This window comes from Alligator sinensis, unplaced genomic scaffold (assembly GCF_000455745.1).
Source record: "Alligator sinensis unplaced genomic scaffold, ASM45574v1 scaffold717_1, whole genome shotgun sequence".
NCBI lineage: Eukaryota > Metazoa > Chordata > Crocodylia > Alligatoridae > Alligator > Alligator sinensis.
In genome coordinates this window covers 964,918-985,825 of record NW_005841961.1, presented here as the reverse complement: position 1 = coordinate 985,825, position 20,908 = coordinate 964,918, and the positions used below count along the sequence as shown (strand labels likewise).

The 20,908-nt window shown below is 43.1% G+C and overlaps 1 protein-coding gene across 1 annotated transcript in view; it reads left to right on the top strand.

Annotated features, from left to right (window-relative positions):
* The window catches only part of CNGB3 (cyclic nucleotide gated channel beta 3), a 61,515-nt gene that overhangs the window by 16,940 nt on the left and 23,667 nt on the right, over positions 1–20,908 (top strand). Inside the window, exons 7-8 of the mRNA XM_014518510.1 lie at positions 1,627–1,691; positions 4,847–4,969. Coding sequence (XP_014373996.1) covers positions 1,627–1,691; positions 4,847–4,969 — 188 coding nt within the window. The remainder of the gene's footprint in view (positions 1–1,626; positions 1,692–4,846; positions 4,970–20,908) is intronic.

Genomic DNA, 20,908 nt, shown 5'->3' with positions numbered 1-20,908 from the left:
TGGTACAATTAACCTACTAATTGTGTCACAAATTGCAATGTGCCACATATTTGGTGAATTTATAGCATGATAAAATGGCTAGCCAGCCACAAATACATCCCACACTTAATGAAGAACAACTTGGTGGTTTGTTTGTATTGTTGCTTTAAAGGACAGCTTGGGACCAAGGTTCCCTGATGCCCAGATGTACACGTTCTAGTAGAGAAACTGTGGGCCTGGGGATGTGCACCTAGGGACTGAGGAGCTCCACAATCCCTGGCTGTATATACTTCAGCAAGGAAGTAGTGCACGTGCATTTGGCAAATGGAGAGCTTCCTAGTCCCAACTGCATGCTTCCATGATGAACCATGAGCTGTGGCTCTCTCCACCCAATCAGCAGAGGCAGCCTCATATCCCAGCTCAGGGACCCAGGACTCTTCCCCACCTGAATCCCCAGTCCTGTATTAAGAACTCAGGGCTGCTCCCCACCCGTGGAAAGGCATGTCTGTACAGCCCAACATTAGGGAACTGGTTCCTAAATGTGGGACTGCTCCAGCATTGCCTGCTCCATAGTTGCATGATTGGGATTTGAAGAATTTTATCCCCAGTCCCAAAAATAATGTGTCCTGCCATACACATACTGGCAAGACAGGATATGGGATTTTTAGGATCAGACACAAAATTCCTCAGATCCCAAATGCATGATCATTGTAACGTCAACTGGGGGCTTAACATGCTATTGTGCCCTACCTTCTGCCTTGTCTTCAAACTAACACGGCTAACCACACCAAAACCCTTTATGGTAATATAGTTGATATATAACCTTAGACCAAATATTTACCTAAAAAAAGTCTCACTTTGTTATCTTAATCATCATGTGCCTGTAAAAAGAACTAAGGTGAAGGGAGGAAGGGCCAGTGGCATGCTTTTTAATATCCTTTCCAGCAAACGTGGCTTGTTTTTGTGCTGTTGTTATCAACAAGTATCCATAACTCATAACCAGACTGATAAGGGAGAATGTAAAATGAAGAACTCGTATAACAAATTGGCAAGCAAATGCATGCTGACCAGAAAACAAATTTAAAAAATACATGGTAATGTTAAAAGTGAACAGCAAAACTAAGTAAAAATAGTTACTGTGGGAGGAATTCAGCACATGAATAGATTGTCAGTGTTTAATAATTTAGTATGAGAACTGAAGTCACTGAGACCTCACATTGTTATGTTATAGAATGATGCAGTCTGGAATATCATCAGCTAATCAGGGACAAGAAAAAAGATCTTTAAAATGATATACTCACTCTGGCAAAATTATGTTTAATGCAGACAAAGAGAGTTTTTTTGTCTGAATAAAAGAATTGTTTATCATCATCATCATAAGTCACTATGGTTCATAGTAAGGGATCTTCCATAGCTTGTGTAATGCAAAAATGCCCACCTAAATTTATGCTTAACTCATTTTTTATATTAGTTCTGCAGTTCACTTTTAAACTAAATGCACAAAGCAAGTCAGAGTAGAAAAAAATGCTGTAGTTACAAGATAGGTATGTTTACTAATGTGCATCCCAGTAGAAAAGAAAATGTGATAAGATATCACATAATATGTGATAAGATGTGCTGGATTGCTTACATTTGATTTCCATCTAGCATAACACGTTCTTTGAGTTTAACGATCGGTTGGAAGCTATCCTGGACAAAGCATACGTCTACAGGTATGTACCCAGTAGACCCTTCATTGAAAGGTTAGCACAGAATGTGAGTCATTCTAGCAGTGTACTCGTGCTCATTCTTGCAAGAGAAAGGTTCTCTCACAAGGGAGTTCTTCCAGGTGTCAATTTGAAAGATCTTTCTCCCGGAGTGGGCATGTTTCCTCTAGATGAAAATGAATGAACACTTGTACTTTCCTACTTTCTCCAGTGAGAATGGCAATTCTTCCGGTAGAAATTTAACATCTATACATGGCCTTTTTCTCACAGGCTGTCAGTCAGGCATGGTATACAAATGATAAACCTCAAACTATTCCTTTCAGTCATTGTCTTTTATATATCTTCATTGTGTTTTAAATATCTCCATTTTCTTCATTGTAGTCCCTGATCCTGTAATCAGTTATGCATATGAATAACTTTATTTACATGAGAAATCCCATTCCATTCAGTTGGGTTGCATGTACGAGTAAAGTTACTCTCATGCATAAGTGTTTACCACTAGCTACAGAAAATCTCCTAAATAAAGAAGGGCTTCTTTAATGGGAGAATTACAGAAGTAACTTAGTTACAGGAAGTAAATTTACAGGAAGTAACTTTGCTTATGGCAGTATTCCAGTGCTCTGTAGTTAATCACTAGCACTAGCTAGTTGATTAGCTAGTCCATTTATTATTTTTTATTTTCTTCTGTTCTTGAGAAGAACAAATTGTTATTTGAGTTAAGGCATGGATCAGTGACTCTGAGGCATATACATCTCCAAAATTGTGTGCCTTGTGGCTCTCTGTCATATACAGTACTGGTTTGCTGATAAAAGCATTAACAGGTTTGGCTGTCTCTGGTCTATGCAATACATGTATCTGGAGAATTTTTCCCTGGCTAGTTCCAGGGTGCCCATAGGTTAATAGGCTGCTGCATCATAAGCAAAAACCCTTCCATGCTATCCTGTTGTATTGCATGGTCAATTCCATTTAAATTAAAGATCTGGGATTCTTACATTGCAAAACATATTTCATGAGATTTAGAAACAGGACTAAAATGTAAAAAGAAATGAAAGCATCATTTATGTAATGTCTTTGGATATTTTATAAATATAGGAGGTGATGATTTGGAAATCCATTCAAGTATTTTTAGGTGTCTGCTGCTGTATTTTCTAAAGTCATTTGATATCAAGACTCTCAGGGCATGTCTACATGTCACCATGTGGCGACATTGCTATAGCGCCACTTTAGTACTTCCTTTTGGAAGTACTAAAGAACAGCACAGTAATTGCCCATAGTGAGCCATGCGCCTGGCACTAAAATGGGGGAGTGTGCTGCTACAACAGCATAGCTGCCAATCACGTGTAGACCCATGTGATTACTACATCGGCATAGTGCATTGTTACATCACCATAGAGTGACAGGTAGATGTGCCCTCAGACTCAAACGCAGTCTTGGATCAATGGGTCTAATTCTCAGCATTTCAGAATTCAGTTCAGAATTGGAAGAGCTGCCTTCTCTGTAGTTCCTACCTAATATTGAGCAACTTTCCTATAGCTTTGTGTCAATGCTCCCTCTCATTCCATTTAAATCTTATCTGAAGATATTTGATCTTCCTTGCCTACCCTATATTTCTCTATTTCTTCCTGTTTACTATGTACTTTAAATCTATAACCATATTTATTAACTAGATCAGGTGTTGGTTGATAGTATTTAATACTTATTTAGTGCTTCCCATACTGGTGATTCACAAGCCTCTTGTTAGAAAGGTTTGATAGGGAAATTGAAGCACAGTGAAGGTAGGTAATATGCACAGGGTCACATACTGAGAAAAAGCTAGAGGATGCTTGGACACCTCTCCACCTATTTCCACCTAAGTCCGCCATTAGGTGCCATTAACATTTCAAAAATTGCTGCTCAGCTGTCACCTCATCTTGTAGCTACCCAAGTCCTCTAGCATTTAATTTCCACCAGTCTGCACAAAGCTCTCTAGGTGATCATGTCACCCTATGCCTGCTAAGCTGTTCAGAGTCTTACATCAGGCCAAAGCCCTGCAGGCTCCAAAGCAGATTGTCAGACTAAATGTTCCCCCATTTAATAAGAATGTGATCTTGCACACATACTTGGAGTATGCCTTAGCTAGATGCAGCTTGTAGAAAAGACAGTTTTTTGTCTGCCTATCCTCTGGCAGTTACTGCTCACTCCCAGGGATATGAGACCCAGGTTTATATCCCTGTTCTGCCTGATTCAGAGCAAGGACTTCCACATGACAGGTCAGTTTCTTAACCACTAAAGTACTGAATTTTCGGTGATACTCCACCTCCTTTTCTCTTTTGTTTTCCACAGACTAGAAAACAGTGTAGATGAGCCCAGTTCCTTTCCCTCTGCAAATCACTCCTGACTAGCTTAGCCAGTAGTTAGGCAGCTTCCTGCTCAGCTGACTTCTCAGGATCCTGCCTTTATGGGCCTACGTCACCCCATGTATTCCTTAAAGATCATGAGTGCTCCATGTCGGGACAAATCTTCCTTTGACAACATATTTAGTGATTAGGCCTGAAGCACTGGCCTAATTTACAGGATCTAGCCTAAAATGACAGAGCCTGGATCTGCTGCTATGCCTACTAAATTATGGACCCTCTTTGCTAACAGGTTTGGTATATAACTTACCTAAGTAAAAAAGTTTCTGAACAAAGGACTGTCCTGTGATAAAGGAAGGTGTTGTGGTTTTCTTTTAATTGGGTGAACTATTTTCTCAAGAAAGTGAAGGACCAAAAAATGCTGGCTTTACCCAGAAGCTGACATTTGGCAAACTTCCTCAGAGAGCTCTGTCTGTGCAGCACATTTCTGACCTGAAACACCTATGGCTCCAGCCCTGAAACCTTCTTGAGCAGGTGTTGTCAAGCACATTGATTTGTACCCAACACTTCTGTTAATATAGTTCAAATTCTTTATGAATATTCATAGCCAAGTAACCAATGGATTATAAAGTCCTAAGAGAAACTTAGGTGTGACCACGCATCATTTATTCTACAAAGGTAATTTATTTGACACCAGGAAGAATGGAGAGATGGTCAAGGTGCTGTATTGTGGCAACATATAGTAGGCGTTGCATAAGGCAAAATAAAATCAGCCTACATTAGCAGGAGTTACATCAGCTGTAATTTAGAATGCATTGTCCTTTACAGAGTCATTCGAACAACTGGATACCTGCTGTTTATCTTGCACATTAATGCATGCCTTTATTACTGGGCTTCAGACTATGAAGGAATTGGCAGCACCAAATGGGTGTATGATGGCAAAGGAAATATGTAAGTCCTGTTTTCGCAAAAGACCTTTCTTGATTTTCTTTTTTCCCCCCTGTTCCCCAGCTTTGCTTGCAAGATGGAGATCTGTCCTTATTTTTACAACTGCTAGGGTAGCTAACTTTTAGCACTATTGCTGCTAATTGTTGGTAATGAATTATGCTAATTATTTGGAGGGCAGGTGCAGTGTATAATTAGTTTCCCACTCTGAGTTTTTATGTGTTTATAAGTCAGCTCTAACCACTAACTTAATTAAACATTTAGAAAGTAACAAGGGCCATAAATTAAACTTGCTGATTAGGTATGCACATGGAGAAGGGCTACAGGAAAAAATAATAATCATTTGAAAGGGCCAGGTGAGCAGAATTATGGTGTAATATAAGATACCCTTATGTCTTTACTCTGTGTAGACCCTACAACTATTGGTCTGAAAAAGTTGCACTTGTTTTCTGTCATCTTTGATATAGGTCACACTTAAGCATGTGGTAAAAAGAAACTCTATTGAAAAGGGCTGGCACTGGCATCTCTGCCAAGAGCTGTTCACTGCAACTATGGGATTTATGCCAAGGAATACCCATTAATTAGGATGAAGGAAAGAATAGCAAAAGTCATATGGTGTATACTGGAGGTACAGATACATAAACACATTTGAATTGGTTTCAAGGGCATTGATAAATGTAAAGCCAGAAAGGCCTAAGAGTATCCATTAATTACTTATTTTAGAAATGAAATTCAGAACCCCTTTAGTAGCTTTCAGGCAGCCCCTTTGCCTGTGATTTTGGCAAACTCCATGAGCTACACAAGGTTAAGTGTGTTCAGTATTTTGTTGAGAGACCTGCACGAAAAAAATCTCTGCAGAAAGTAGTCTTTGGGGATGGAAGATGCTGTGGAAAGTGGTGTTATTAAATTGTTCATTATTAACAATAGTTAGATGATTTCTAAATAAGCTATAAGTGTCCATAGCCCACTAAGTGGGTCCATAGCAGGCACTGGATTCCAGTTTTCCCAACTACTGCAAATGGGAGCCATCCTATTGTCATCAATGGGAACGCTCATCTGGGTAAAGATAAACATATGTGCACCTCTTTAGAGAATCTGAGCTGTGGACTTTCAGGATTCTGCCAAAAACAGTAAAGATGGAATTTTGAGTAGAGATGTTTCAGTCAGTGATATTTTGGGTAACATTTCCCCCTAAACATACTGCAATATCCTGAGTGCAGTGATAGTTAACAATAGGGACTGCTTTATGAAGTCCCTTGGTCTTTGTTTTTTTGTGGGTTTTTTTGTCTGGAACAGAAAGGAAGATGAGAGCAGAGGAACTTCACATGTTTCATGGATGGAAATATTTTACATTCATGTTCAGAAGACCAATAGCAGAGATTGTCTGCTAGGTTGATCCTTCACAATCAGTCAAACTCTGCCCACAGACAATGAGTATAATGTTTAATTTGGTGTCACCTTCTGTCTAAGGAGATAAAAGCAGTTTGCAAATGTAGTGTTTACTGCAATCAAGCATGATTAAAGGCTCAATTTGGCTCAGTGCTTATTATATATACTCATAGTTAAAATAATATACTGATATAAAACATATTAGAATATATTTCTTTTTGTCATTAAACTAATAGACATTTAGATTAATAACTCCTTGTGACAGGATCAGAGCCCAGGGATGGCCATGACTCCCCCAGGTGATCACTCAGCCCCTGTCCCTCCCTCCCTTCAGCTCCCTGGGGTACCTCCCTTTCTATCTCACCTGTCATGCCTTCATATTATTTATAAGGGTTTAGGAAGCTGCCCCCAGGGCCCCAGAGTAAGCCTGGTCTAGTTCCACCTTGCTCCTGTGACACTATGTTATGGCCTTCCTGGCCCTTTTAGTGCCACAGGACACCAGTTGCCTTATGACGTATTTGTAGCCTCTTTCCACCCCAGTAGCCACAACCATGCCTTACATTTGTTCCTCTAAGTCTTGTACTGGGTCCACTGGCTCTGTCAAGACAACCTGCCTAGCCTACCGAGCCCCTAGCCCTGGCAAGGCTCACTTCTACCTGGGCCCCGTCCCTAATCTGGATGCTGCCTCTATTGGACTTCAGCCCCTTTCAGCATGCTTTAGTCCTCTTGGCTTAAGCCTGCCCTGGCTTCAGCCTCTCTACTGTGGCCTTGGTTCTCCTGGCCTTTGCCTGGCTCCTCCAGCTCTCTACTAGGCCCCTGATCCCAGGCTAGGTTGGCCATTGGTCCAGTTTTATACTGGACCATCCTGCTTTTAAACCCATTGTGCCCTGTTGATTCCTGAATGAGGAACAGACTGCAAAAAGTCCTGATTTTCAGTTCATTGGTGGAAATGCATGTCAACCATTTGTCCTCAGAGTTCTATTGGCTGTGCCTAGCGGTATGGGAGTGCACAGCCAGGATGAACAAGGTTCTGAGCCAGCCAGGGAGGGAGGTGGAAGATGCCAGGGGCTGGTCCCTCTGTGCCTGAAGGAGGAGCCATGGCTGCAGTGCAAGTGCAGGTACAGTGAGAGCCTAGGCACTGTTGCATGCCTGAGCTCCTTGACCCTAGACTGGGCTTGTGCCAGTGGGCCTGGGCTGCCAGGACTGGGCAAGTGATCTGCACACAAACACCTTGGCGTAAGGTAATGGCTTTGAGAGCAGGCAGGTGGAACATTGCATTTGTATCTGCTAGAACGCCAGTGGGACTGGGAGGAATCTGTGGTCACCGTCTTTGCACCCACAGAGCAGCTCAGTGAGTCCCTGGGGTGTCCTGTTGTGCAGGGAGAGGGAGTTTTGAGCAGAGGGGCCTCCAAGCTCCTGAGCAACTGGGCCAGCTCATTAAGCCATTATTTCTCCTCTGGGACAGTCAAACCTGTCTGTCTCTTGGGGAAGAAAGAGAAGGTCCCGCCAGGTAGCTGGCTGCACTACCACGGGCATCCAGTGTCCACTCACCCCATTCAGCCCAGCTGTGACCAGGTGTGGCCAGGGCAGATTCCTGGGTGCCCAGTGTCTGTGCTGAATGCTGATAGGAGGGAGGTGAGGTCCCTGCACAGTGTGTGCCCCTGGCTCCCAAGTGGGGAGTGAGGCTGGAGTGAGACTGGAGGGGGTATTTGAGCCTCATACCTATAGTGCCACGTTCTCTCAAGGCTGCACTGTCTGGGGAGAATGGCAGAGCTGTGAGATATGTGAAACCATGATGCAAGGGGAGGAGGCGAGGCTCCCTGCTGGCTGAACTGCAGAGGCTCACAAACTTGCTACCTGATCCTAGCATTTGCTTTCCCTCATTTCACAGGGCACCATGCATTCATCAGTGTGGGGCTCATGGATCGAATAGCAATCTTTTTGTGGTCTTTTTGTGGTGGTCCCGCACCTTGCTGCTGATTGGCCAAGGGGCCAGGGACCCACCTCTCGCTCCTGATTGGCTGAGGAGACAGTAGCCCCAACCCTCGCCACTGATTGGCCAAGGGGACCAGTGGTCTCACCCCTCACCAACGGGATGTCCTGTGTTTCGCAGATGTAACAGTGGCCACCCTACCCCAAGCTAGGCTATTAGTTACTGAGTGCCCTGCCAGGCACCTCTCCATGGCCTCCACACTTACCCCATAGCCACAACCAATTAACCTAATCACAATATAAACACAAGCACAGTGGCTGTATAACAAAAATTCTCCCTACACTAGATCAGTACAAGCTATCAGTCCCCCCTTGGCTTTTGCCGCACAGCTCTCTGGGACAACATGGGTGCCAGTTGGCTCATCTGCAGACACCTTGCACAGGAGCTCCCCACCCTGCAGGGCCAGAGTACCCTGCTAGCTCCCAGGTACTGATGCCCCAGAGCTCCAGCCCTTCCTGTCTCTTGGCTCTTCTGTTACCACCAGGGGTTTCTAGTTTGGCTACTAATCAGCTTGCCCTACTTGCTGCAGCTTGACTCAGCTGCCCCTATTTGGCTAATGTGCTTAGGCTGTTCATACCCTGCACTCTCCCAGGGTCCATGACAGACCCCAGGCTCGGGGCTTGTTTTCTTGTTGGGGCTTGGCCCCTGTAGGCTACAAGAGTCCTGTTCCCCCTTTGACTGTAGCTAATACAGTTGGATTCCTGGCTGCCATCCTTTTGAGAGGCTACATATATAAATTGTCTAAATGTGGACTTGGTAGCTTAGCTTCAGGCACTGATTGTTTTAAAATCTTAAAATGTAGATTTCTAGAGCCAGGCAGTAAAAGAGGATGTCACCAAAAACCATTCTGTGCCTACTCGCTTCTGTTTTGTACCTGCTGCGTGCCAGAAAAATGTCACATAGCTACTTTTGGCACATGTACAGAGCAGGCCTAGCATCAGTCTCAGGCTTTCAGTCTTATGTGTCCTGATGAGCATGATGCTGAGCATGCCTAGCACTATTTGAATACCAGCTATGTGACATTTTTTGGCATGTAATGCTCATGGAGCAGAAGCAAAAAGGTAGATCATGTTCTAATGGCACTTCCCAATATGGAGTAGACATGCCCTTAATTTAACTACATATATAACCATTAATACACATGTAGCGTATTACTTATACAACAGTTATACTCTCAAATCACCAAATAGTAAGCCTCAAGAAGGATGAAATTACTGGCTTACCCTTAGATTCCTTTTTTATAAATCCAGTGCTAAATGGAAATAGTGTAATCAGCAATTTATATTTATTTATTCCTGGTGTGCAAAAAAATGTATTTTTTATAAGTGCAGCTGAATGAAAAAGATACCTTTATTAAATGATCCCCCATTATTTCTGTCTACACCTAAATAAGGTAGTAATTAGGGTTGAATTTAAAATTAGGCAGACAGATTTTTCCAATCCCATTTTTAACTGTAAACATGACAAGTCACACTGCTGCAAGCTGTAATGTCGTAAGATCTCCTAATGTAAGCAGGAGTTTTTATTTGGATGGGAAAAAAAACTATTTCTGTGATTCAGTAGGTGAAGCCATGCTCTAGTACAGGGGCTGGCAACATTTTTGGGCAAAGTGCCAAAAATAGCAGCATTCTTGACATGTAAGATGTTGGTGGACTTGAGCCTTTTTCTTTACCACGTCATACTGTTATATAAAATTGAAAGTCTGCCATTTTCTACTGCAGAAATGGTTCCACTTTGATGGGTGACATAATTCTTCTAATTCTTATCTAACACATACATAGAGTGTTTTGGGTCCTATATACAGTCCAGTTTCACAAAGTGATGAGTTTCCTGCTGTTATAAGCCTACCATTGCTTATATCATTTTCTTTCATGTTCTAATGAGAGTTGCCATTACCTTAAGAAAAAATATGTCATTGTTCTCAGATGGGATGAGAACATGCAGAGTGAAGATAAGATAAACAAGACTTTTTTAGGTAGCTAAACAAGAAACCAGTCAGCATTTCAACTAATACTGGATGCAAGACAATTTTTACTGGTCTCAGATTGCAGTGACCCAAAGCAAATGAGCTAGCTCTGATGTAATGCCCTGAAAGTTTAATGTACTATTCCTGGTACATACATAAAACATTGCTGGTTATGGCTGCCTGGATGGTCAAAAAAGATTAGCACTTTTGGTATTGGTATTCTCTCTCAGAACAGAAACAAATAGATCCAGACAACAGTTTCCTTAATCAGCTAACTGATATGTGCATTCCTGAAGATGTATATTAGATAATATAAGTTGAAATTTGTTTTTAACTCTCAGTTATAGGGCCATATTCAAACCACCACCAATCAAAAATGCTCTCTCCAGTTTCCAGCCAACTGTCTTTATCTCCAACAAATTATCTATCACATTTGTGTTAGTCTCTGCCTAATCTTCTGGGTTATGGCCTTCAGTGAAGGCCATCATCTACAGTAACTACATCCACAGTTATGGCCATCATCTACAGTAACTGACTGTATCAATCAAATTTCCCTCTGTATGTACCCTCAACATCGGATTCTCAATGGCCCCTCAGAGTAATAATTATGTGGATGAATATATTATAGGAAGCTGACAAATTCCATTTTAGTTTCCTGAAAGGACAGTACAGTTATACAACCCACATTTGTCTAGTCAAATGCTGTTTGTGCAGTCATTAGCTGAATAACCTTAAATGTTGGTCTCTAACAATCTATTCTTAGTATGGCTAAGTCACATAAAATGTATTCAATATGTATGGATATTCAGCTTTGCAATCTTTCTGTGGATAATTTGTAAACAGAAAAAGAATTCTCAAATACATTTATTATTCAAAATTGTTACTGATATGATAATAGAGCTTACTGAAGTTAGGGTACCTATCATACCAGGAACAAAAAAAAAATTAAAACAAATACAATACAATTTCTTGCCTCAAAACGCTCAATTCCCACTCCAAGATTAACTGAACAAATATTACAATTAAATATAAAATATATTCTGTAGTGTCTGCAGCTAATTTACATAACATCTTTAATTAACTATATAACTTTGCAAGAATTTTGTATAGAATTACACTGTGGTATTTACAATCCACACAGGAGGTTTAGCTAGACTAGATTTAGCTAGGTCAAGGTTGTATCACAGGATGATATATAGTTGATTACCATATATGCTCAAATACAAGATTAGGGTTTTTTCCTCAATCAGCATGAGAGAAAAAGCCCTTTGTCAAAAAGCCCCTTGTCTTATACTTGCATACAAGGAAACCTCATTAAATACACTGTCTATCACTAAACTGCTGCCAAAAAGTAGCATGTACTCAGTGAGTATGGCAACACTGAGCACAACTATAAAAGACATAGCCCATATTGGGCAAACATACTGATGGGAAACTTTTTTTGTTTTAAGAAAGTGTTAAAAACTTAAAAACCTGCTTCCATCAGCATACATTACATTACAAAAACTACATTGACTATGAAGAAAATAAAAAATAAGGTGTTAAAGCTTAAAACATGCTTCTATCAGTTTCCAAAACTTCAACAAAGAAGACTAACAAAAAACACAGGACATTTATACATTATCCAGTGATTCCTTCCTTCTCCAAATTCTCATTAATCCAGGGACTTGGACACTTTTGTTTCTTAATACTGCATTATTCCCTGTCACCTTCCAAGCTTGTCTATTAATGCCTATTACCACTTATCCCATATATGTCCTGTTTTAGCCCCTGTCATACTTTTCCTAGCCAATCCCTGGTCTGCAACTATAGCTTTGCTGCCTCTCAGGTCTCATCATCTTTTCATCCTAGATCTACTAGGTATCTCCATTCTTCTCTTTTCCATAAATCCATCATCTGCTCCTTACATAGTTTTCTTATGTCCTGCCAGCATTACCACCCGTTTGCTCAAGCCCAAATGCACGGTATCCTCTACAGAGAGTTCCAGTTGTTGAAAGACTAGTAAGTTTCTTGACTTCCACAGTGCTGTGTGAAATCTCACTACAGCTTTCAGTACTCTTCCTCCATCCTTCCTCTGGGTCCTGCCCCATGCTCAGCATGGAACCACTTCTAGCATGAGTTGGCCCTTGTCACCCAGCTGCTGTAGGAGTTTCTCTTCCTTTCCACAGACCATTCTGGCAAACTGACACTCGCACATCACATGCCATGTTTTCTTCCCTGTGACATGTTTATTTAGGCTGTTCTCCACAGTAGTGGAGATTCCAGTCCAACCCATTCCACTCCATTCACACTGTAATGGAGCACTCACACTAGTACAATCTGATGTGCTAGCAGCCAACTGAAGTCCCGGTGCTGCTTCTCTAAGCATTTGTCAAATATCCCATTCCAAATTATCTGTGCTTCTTCCCCTCCCCACTGGGGACACAGTTTCCTTTTCTCTGACTCAAGATTTAATTTTTTATGGTCCACTGTGGCAGGCTAATGCCCAACTCATTGCAGCACCAGCATGCAATCAGCTGGCACCACATGGCTGGAAGGAGCCTTGCCAGTTGGTCTGGCACTTGAAGGCTCCAGGCATAAAAGGAGCCAGGAGCTGAGCCACAGGGGTGCAGACAAGGGGGCACCAGCAGCAGAGCTGGATGATTTCCCCGCAGTCAGAAGGGAGCCAGCCTGTCCCTGTCGGGTGAGCACGCTCAGAGAGGAAGTGCCTGCCCCTCCTGCTGCTGAAGTGTCCAGGGAGGACCTGGGCACTTAGCAAACTACTGACAGAAAGCTGTGGTTCTTCCCAGGGCATAGCACCCTGGAAAGTCCAAGGATCCCCGGATCACCTGGCCCACACTGGGAATCAAACCAGGCAGCAGTCTGATTGTGGCAGCTGACAGGCCAAGGGGCCCAAACCTGACACAGCTCACTGGCATCTGTGACGACCCCTGCAGAAGCACATAGGTCAGCTGGGGCTGGGAGAGGGCAGCCCGGGGGGCACTGCTGAGACCCGCCGAGGGGAGGACTCTGCCTAGCAGCCTCCCAACCTTGCACATCCTGACCGAGCGTTCATGGATCCAAAGCTTCCTGGTGGGGAGTTGGTAGAGCTGCGCGCATCACATAGGCATGGTAAAACACTCCTCAGGACATTACGATATGTGGCCCGGTAGTATCTGGCCCAAGACACAGGCCCAACAAAGGGGCATCCATGATGCAAAACCACATGGGGAAAGGGTGCACCCCACACCAGGAAGTCCCACGTGCTGAAAGGAAGTGCTAGGTGTAGTAGGCATCATTGCCCTGCCCATAGTGTCATTTGAGCTCTTTTTGGTTGGATTATTGTTCTGTTGTGATTTTGTTAGTTTACTAGGCCTCAGACATACCCCTGTGGGCAGCCACATTACTGGGCCTCAGTACAGGAGGGGATGGCACCACCATCATGTCAGAACACCATTGATGCCAATCCATAACACCCAAGTGGAAAGGGGTTAGGTGTAGGGGTGGAGGAGCCCCACAGAAGAAATGCCAACAGCTGCCCAGGATCTTAGGGAGACCACTGAACAACACCTCCAAAGGTAAAATCCCATACAACAAGTTGTGGCAAGCGAGTAGACCCTGGTGCGACATAACCAGAAAGGCAGAACATGCCACCAGCAATGCAGTGGTCATAAGCCTGTCACATCAACCAACTCTGCTGTGGTTATTGTTTGCATGCCACACAGATTCACAAATATTAGTCTTCTCATTGGAGGCATTATCCAGGCCCAGGGCTGAGAGTGACCTTTTACATATATTATATTTATGCAGTAATGTCCCTGCATAGTACCAGACAACCCCAACTCATTTGATGATCCCTTTTATCTCTTTTGTGCAGCATAGACTGACATATCTAGCATAAACAAACAAAAACACATCTGAGATGCCCTATCCTCTGTTCAGTTTTTCCTCGTACAGTGTTATTTTCCTAAGCCTTTTCCTTTTCTTTTTCCAAAAGAATACCATCAGTTCCTGTTGAATCCTACACTTGGTCCATGACAGAGGAATGCTATGCCTACATACAGTATTATTATGAGTACCACCACCTTAATTACATTTACTTATCCTGTCATCAATAGCTTGCAGTTGTACCAGGTCCCCAGTTTTTGTTTCACCTTCCCTTTCACCTTCTCCCTACACACTTTGCCTGTCAGTCACACATCCACCTACATTCTCAATATCTTAATTTGGTCCATTTTGACCTGTAACCCCAGTTTTCCTGTTCCTTCTATCTTCCCAGCCACCAGACACTTACTTTTTTGTATGTTTGTTTCTGCCCCAATGCCTTTTCATATTTATTTGTATGGCTTATCACTTGTTCTAGAGACATGCTGTCTCTTGCTAAGATATTAACCTCATCCATGTACAATATGCATTTTGCTTGTGTGCCCTTTCCTTTGTGGATTGACATGCCCTTGGTCACATGATCTGTCCTGATCCTCTGCACCGACACTGCAGAGATGAATTGGAGCAGTGGCAGGGGGCACCCCTATCTCATGCCTGATCTGACCTTGACTTCCTCCATTAGATGACCATTCACTCCTACCCTACACTCTGCTTCTTTGTATTAAAATCTTAGAAACTTTGGTAGAACCCCCATCCTGTTCAGCATATCAAACAGAAATTCATGCTCATATACTTTTTCTAAATCGAGATTCAAGAATGCCACATTCAGTCCTTGTTTTTGACAGTACCAAATTGCATCACTTTTTAGTAGCAGTATCATAGTTACTATTCTGCCAGGGACTGCAGAAGCTTGGGCATTGTGGACCACATTCCCCATGACTTTTTAAAATCTATTAATTAAACACACCGTCTATTACCTTAGAATCTAGGTTCAATAAGGTGATTGGCCTCTAGTCCTCCAACTTTTCCTGCTCTCCTTTCTTGTACAATAGTGTTGTTATTCCTGGGCCCATACCTGCCTCCACCTGCTCCCTCTCCAGACACTCCTGAAACACTCCTAACAGGTCTGGGCTTAGTATGTCCCAAAAAAGTCTAGTAAAATTTGGCTGGGAGCCCTTTATTCTCCAGGGCCTTTCCTGTCTTGAAGGTCTGGGGTGCCTCCCACAGTTCTTTCAGTTGTCATGCCTTCTCCAGCTGATGTCTCTCACTTGCTTTCAAGCTTGCCTTTAATCCTGCCAAACAGGAGTCAAGGGCTCCCTGATGCAACACTTTCCTGAAGTATAAATTTTAGTAAAATACCTTTACTGCTTCTGTCTTTGCTAAAACACACTCCTGTCTTTGCTAGCTGCATTCCCCTCTTTTCCCACGCTGCCATAATACTTTTTTCCCCTTGCCTTTGGGCAAAGTAAAAGGGCCGCTCTTTTCCTTCACCCACACAGGCAGCCATCTCACAGAAGATGTTTTTCTGTCCTTTCTCTCTAAGCCACACCTTCAACAGGTTCTTTATGTCTCATTTCCTCCACTACCAGGAATCCCTTCTCTGCCAGTTGTAGGAGATGCTGCAGTCTCCACTGCAATCTCATAAACCTCTTCCACTTTCCCCAGGCCCTTCTTTTCTCCACATTCTGAGAAAAGGCTCTCATTCTTCCCACCGTCTCACTTGACTTGCATACATTCCTTTCATTACTTCCCATTCTACATAGTGGCTCCTATACCATCTGCACACTTATTTGTCATCCAATAGTCTTATATTTAACTTTCACTGCCCTCTACCTTGTGTTCCTTGCTCTCCCATTTCCAAAACCATCCTCAGTAGTAGTTGTCCAAGAAGAAGACTGCTATTCTCTCTGCCACTTAGACTTTCCAGTCTACATACCCCAAAATGAGCATCCACTCTAATAAACCTACTCTCAACTCCAAGCATTGCCTTTTGGGTATCCTGTAGTTTATGCTCTGCTAACATCCTTGTCAGTATCCACGAAGACTTATTTCATCCTGAGGTTTCACTTCCCATCCTATCCCCTTCCTCCAATATACAATGAAAATCTCCAACCAGTATTAGGGGCAGCGTTCTCAGTAGGAAGATTGTCAGTTCCTCTAAGAAGGTGCAGTAGGCCTCTTGCTCTGCTGGTGTGTAAAAGTTCAGTATTCTAAACCTCTGCGGACCCCATCTCTCCATCCCCCTCTGGCCTGTTCTTTTCTCCTGCTTCAGTATGCTTCCTCTTCTCTCATCTGTGCCCCCTGAGGTCCATTCCTGTCCCCTATCCACTTTCCCCTGCTGTACTCTCTCCAGCTTTTCTTCTTGTAATTGTATTTGAAAAAGATCTGGGGTAGAACTTTTGGCTGGGTTTGTTTGGTACAGACTACCCAAATTTCTGCACAAATTACATTTCCATTCCTTCTTATACTATCACATCCTGTGACCCTTCTCTCTGCATGCCATTCAAATCTTGTATGGGCAGGCCATTGATAAATACCCCTCTTCCTTGTACCTCAAACATAATTTTGGTTGCCCATAGTAAATCACCAGTTCTTTGTGGGGCTAAGGCTACCTGGAGGTAGGTGCCATACCACACCTGCCCCTCTGAGTCTTCCAGAAATAATATCTGGGCTCTCCAGGACCTGGTCCATACCTTGTCTGGGTTTTGGACCTTTTCCACATTCTCCATTCTCTCACAGTGCCTTGATAACCAAAATCTTATATTCTCCTCTTCAATAAAGTCCATATACATCTTAATTGTGACTATTCTTTCTTGGGTATCCTCAACAGCCCCAAAATCAAATTGTGCCAGGACAGGGTCTTCCTGATATTGCTTGCAGATCTCCCAGAATTTTCAGTATGCTGTCTCATCCCTAAACATTACTTCCCAGTCCAAATTGCTCATCATATGGATTAGACAATTTATATCAAGCACCCAAACTTTCACTGTCCCCTCAGTTTCAGCCTGCTGAAATCTAGTTGATCACCTCTAGCTTTGAAACACCCAAACAAAAGCTTTGCCTCGTGGAAATGCTCACACAGAACTGCTTCCTTCTCCCAACTCTCATCCATAATACTCCACGAGTGCAGTCTGTCCTGTCTCTTTCCTTGCCGCCATTCCAAACATTGCTGCTGCCATCACTGCAACTGCTGCTCCAGCTACCACCGATTCTTTCTAAGCCTTCCAGGCTGACCAAGCCATAATCCTGATCTCGGCCCGTAGGATGAGAAGAAATCTACTGATGGGAACCTACCTCAAGGCTAGGTAGGTGTAGCCCATTTACACATTTCAACTTCCTCTTCATCCCAACAGCTGAGCTGCACCTTTCTTTCCCATTTCTAATGATTCCTTATGTGTCTGGCAAACATCACTAAACAGAGGCCCAAACAGTTCACCCAGAATCCCTCTGTCACCCCCTCTAAGTCTGCCACATATGATTAGTGTGGCCCCACCCTCCATGAGGTAGATGTGGACCAGGTTACCCTGCATCTCATCTGCATATAAATGTTTGGAGGATCCCAGGACTCATGACTATAACATCCAGTTCCAGTCATGAGCAGGGGACATCCAGTTACATACTGAGCAGTGATGAGCTGTGAGATCACCATGAATTGAAATGCTGTTGACTGTGCTGGGGCACAGCCCAATGAATTATATGGTAAATCATGAGCCTTCTGGGCTTTGTACTAATATCACACAAAGTTTGTACTATATATAAATAGGTATAAACATGCTGCTTAAAAGTGTGTGTATGCAGCACCTGGGATAAAACTTGCAGAAGCTTCAGAAAGGTAAAATGCATTAATTACTACAGGTATGTTTATTTCAAGGTCAGTGTTTTCAAATTTGCTCCTCACTTACATGTATTCAAGGAGAGTAGGGTCTGACAGAAAAAGGGGAAGGGGCTGCAGGGTGAAGTTGGGGCAGGGCAGAGGGCAAAGGGGCCACATGATCCCCCTAGATTTCTTTCTTGAGCTGCAGAGGAGGACAAATTCAAGGCAAACGTCCAAATATTAGATTCTATAGATGAAAAATTATAACAAATTTATACATTTACCATATACAGAATCTAATGATTTGGGAAATAACTTATAGTCAGAAGGCGTGTCTACATGAGACGCTACTGTGTGGTAGCTTGTTGCTACTGCGCAGTAGCATTACCAGCCACTAACCCTGTGGTGATGATTCTGCATAATAGTAACGAGCTACTGTAGCTTGTTACTATTGTGCAGAATTATCACCACAGGGTTAGTGGCTGGCATTATGAGATTATTCCCGGAAGTAATTATAGACATATAGTGGCTGGCATCATCAGATTATTCCCTGAAGTACAGTACAGTCGCGTCATACGCGCATTTAACTTGCACAAATTCAACTTTACGCGGGGTGGGAGGGGGAGGCGGGGCTTCAGTTTGCGGCAGTTTGCGGCGGTGGCGGGAGGTTTTGGCAGCGTGGTGGTGGCCCGGCGGCATGCAGCCATCCCCCCCGTCTCCCCCCCACGCTGTGCCGCTGCCGCCAGCTGCACAGCTCAAAGCACAGCTCTGTGGCGGCGGCAGGAGGTTTTGGAGGCAGCAGCAGTCGCTGCTAGTCAAATCACTGGCGATTTGACTAGCGCGATTTTCACCTTACGCTGTGACCTCAGAACCTAACCCCTGTGTAAGTTGCGACACGCCTGTAATTACAGACATAGAGCTCATTGCTACTGCGCAGTAGCATTAAAAAAACCATGCGGTGATGGTACCGTGCAGTAATGTTGGTTACGGTGTGGTCATTTAGTACTTGCTCATGGAAGTACTAAATAAGTGGACAGTAACAACTGAGCAGTCCACCACTTGTGTAGATGCAACCAGAGTCATCTTATATTTGACTAAATACAGTAACTTGAATGAACTAATATATTTAGGCCGACCATCTACAAACAGTTGTGCCAGGGCACAAACTTTTGTTCCTTTTATTTTGTTCCTTTACTTAGTCTTGGGCTAAATCAAGACTAAGAAAAAACATGTTAACCTGAAACAGCTGCTTGTGGATGATCTAACTTGCATATTTAAATTCAGGTTAGTTACCATGCCAGCTGGTACCCATTACATTGTTCAGTCTGTTTTGTCAAATATGACCATTTTTAGTCTATAAGATTCATCTCTACCCTGCCTTCTGCCTGGCTTCAGATCAGTATGGCTAACTACCTCTCACCACTCATTTTTAATCCTATCATGAATTGCTTTAAGTCCTGCTTATAATAGGATCATTATAATTATATAGGATATATAGGACTATAATAGGATAATTATAATTTATAACTGCAACTGTGGGTCTTATGACTCCGATATTTTTGCTCCACTGTCTGTTAACAACTAAAGACATGCCAAAACAGCTATTTCGCAGTGGCAAGGGGTGGGGGTTCAGTCTGAGAACTTTGTATTCATGGGGTAGCTACTTCATTCTTTTTTATTTAAATAGCAGCTGTGTAGTGGCTGCCTCAGTGTTTGAGGTGAGTGAGCTATTTGTCACAACCCAAGGGTGTGATTTTTGTTTTTGTGTGTGCTTTGGCACCACTGAATTATTTTCCCGCCAATTCGTAGCTTTCTTTGCAGTGTGCATTTCTTCTTTGCAGCTAAGAAATGCACGTTGCAAGGAGTTCCCGCCATTTGTATTCTAATTCGAGCCCCATTATTGGCTTGCGTGAAATTATTCACACGTGGCGGCTAGTGATTGGCTTGCTAGCCGTATAAAAAGCTTGGGTGGTTTCCGCCCAAGTTGGAGAACTCCGAGGAGAACCCCCGCAAGGGAGGACTCCACGAACACCAGGAGGAGGAGACTTCATGCTGTGTGAAGATCTCTAAGCGCTGCGGAGCCTATCGGACCCAGTGCATTTCAAGCAGGCAACAGAGGTCTGATCAGCCTCTAGCCTCTCCCCGTCGCCAAACGATCCCTCGACGTACCCTTCCCTGCGTGCAAAAAAGGATCCATGGAGCCTCGACAACTCCGTGGGAGTGATCCGAATATTGTATGAGTCCTCAAACGAGGATTTAAGCGGAGCTGTGCCTGGGAAACTGTCCAGCCTACACCACGACCATCTTCGGTGTAAGTAAACAATCTTGAATCAACCATTACGCATCCATGCCTAATTCTAGCGTGTCGCCTGTTCTCTCTGACCCAGCGTGCCCGGGCTGCTGGCCACAGCCCACGCAGAGCACAAAAAGGGCCCGGATCGCTCCCGGCCCGCACACTATTGATCACTAACACAGTGTTTTAGGGGAAGAACCTTCAGGAGCTGAGTCATTTGAATGCTAGGGTCACACAAATGACTTCAAGCTCTCCTTGGTCTGTCCAAATGTATTCTGGGAAGAGTCCAATGAACTAAGCTTTATGCCTTACTGGACTGAAACTGATACAAAAGTGCCACTTTAAAACTTGAAAACTACATGCACTTTGTGCATTATATGAAGTTCTTCACACAGATCAAAGTTTTAACTATTTTAACCAAATCCATGTAAGCCAGTTTAGTATATTCTGAAATTTACTTTTATGAAAAAGAAATATTTCCACTGGCAGAGTTATCAGCCATTTTACTTGCAGTGTTTATAAATGTTTATATGTCTATAATTACTTCAGGGAATAATCTGATGATTGGATTGCCTGAGGGCTAAACATACTGTCTACATTATGTAGAGGGAAAATGCCACTCTTTC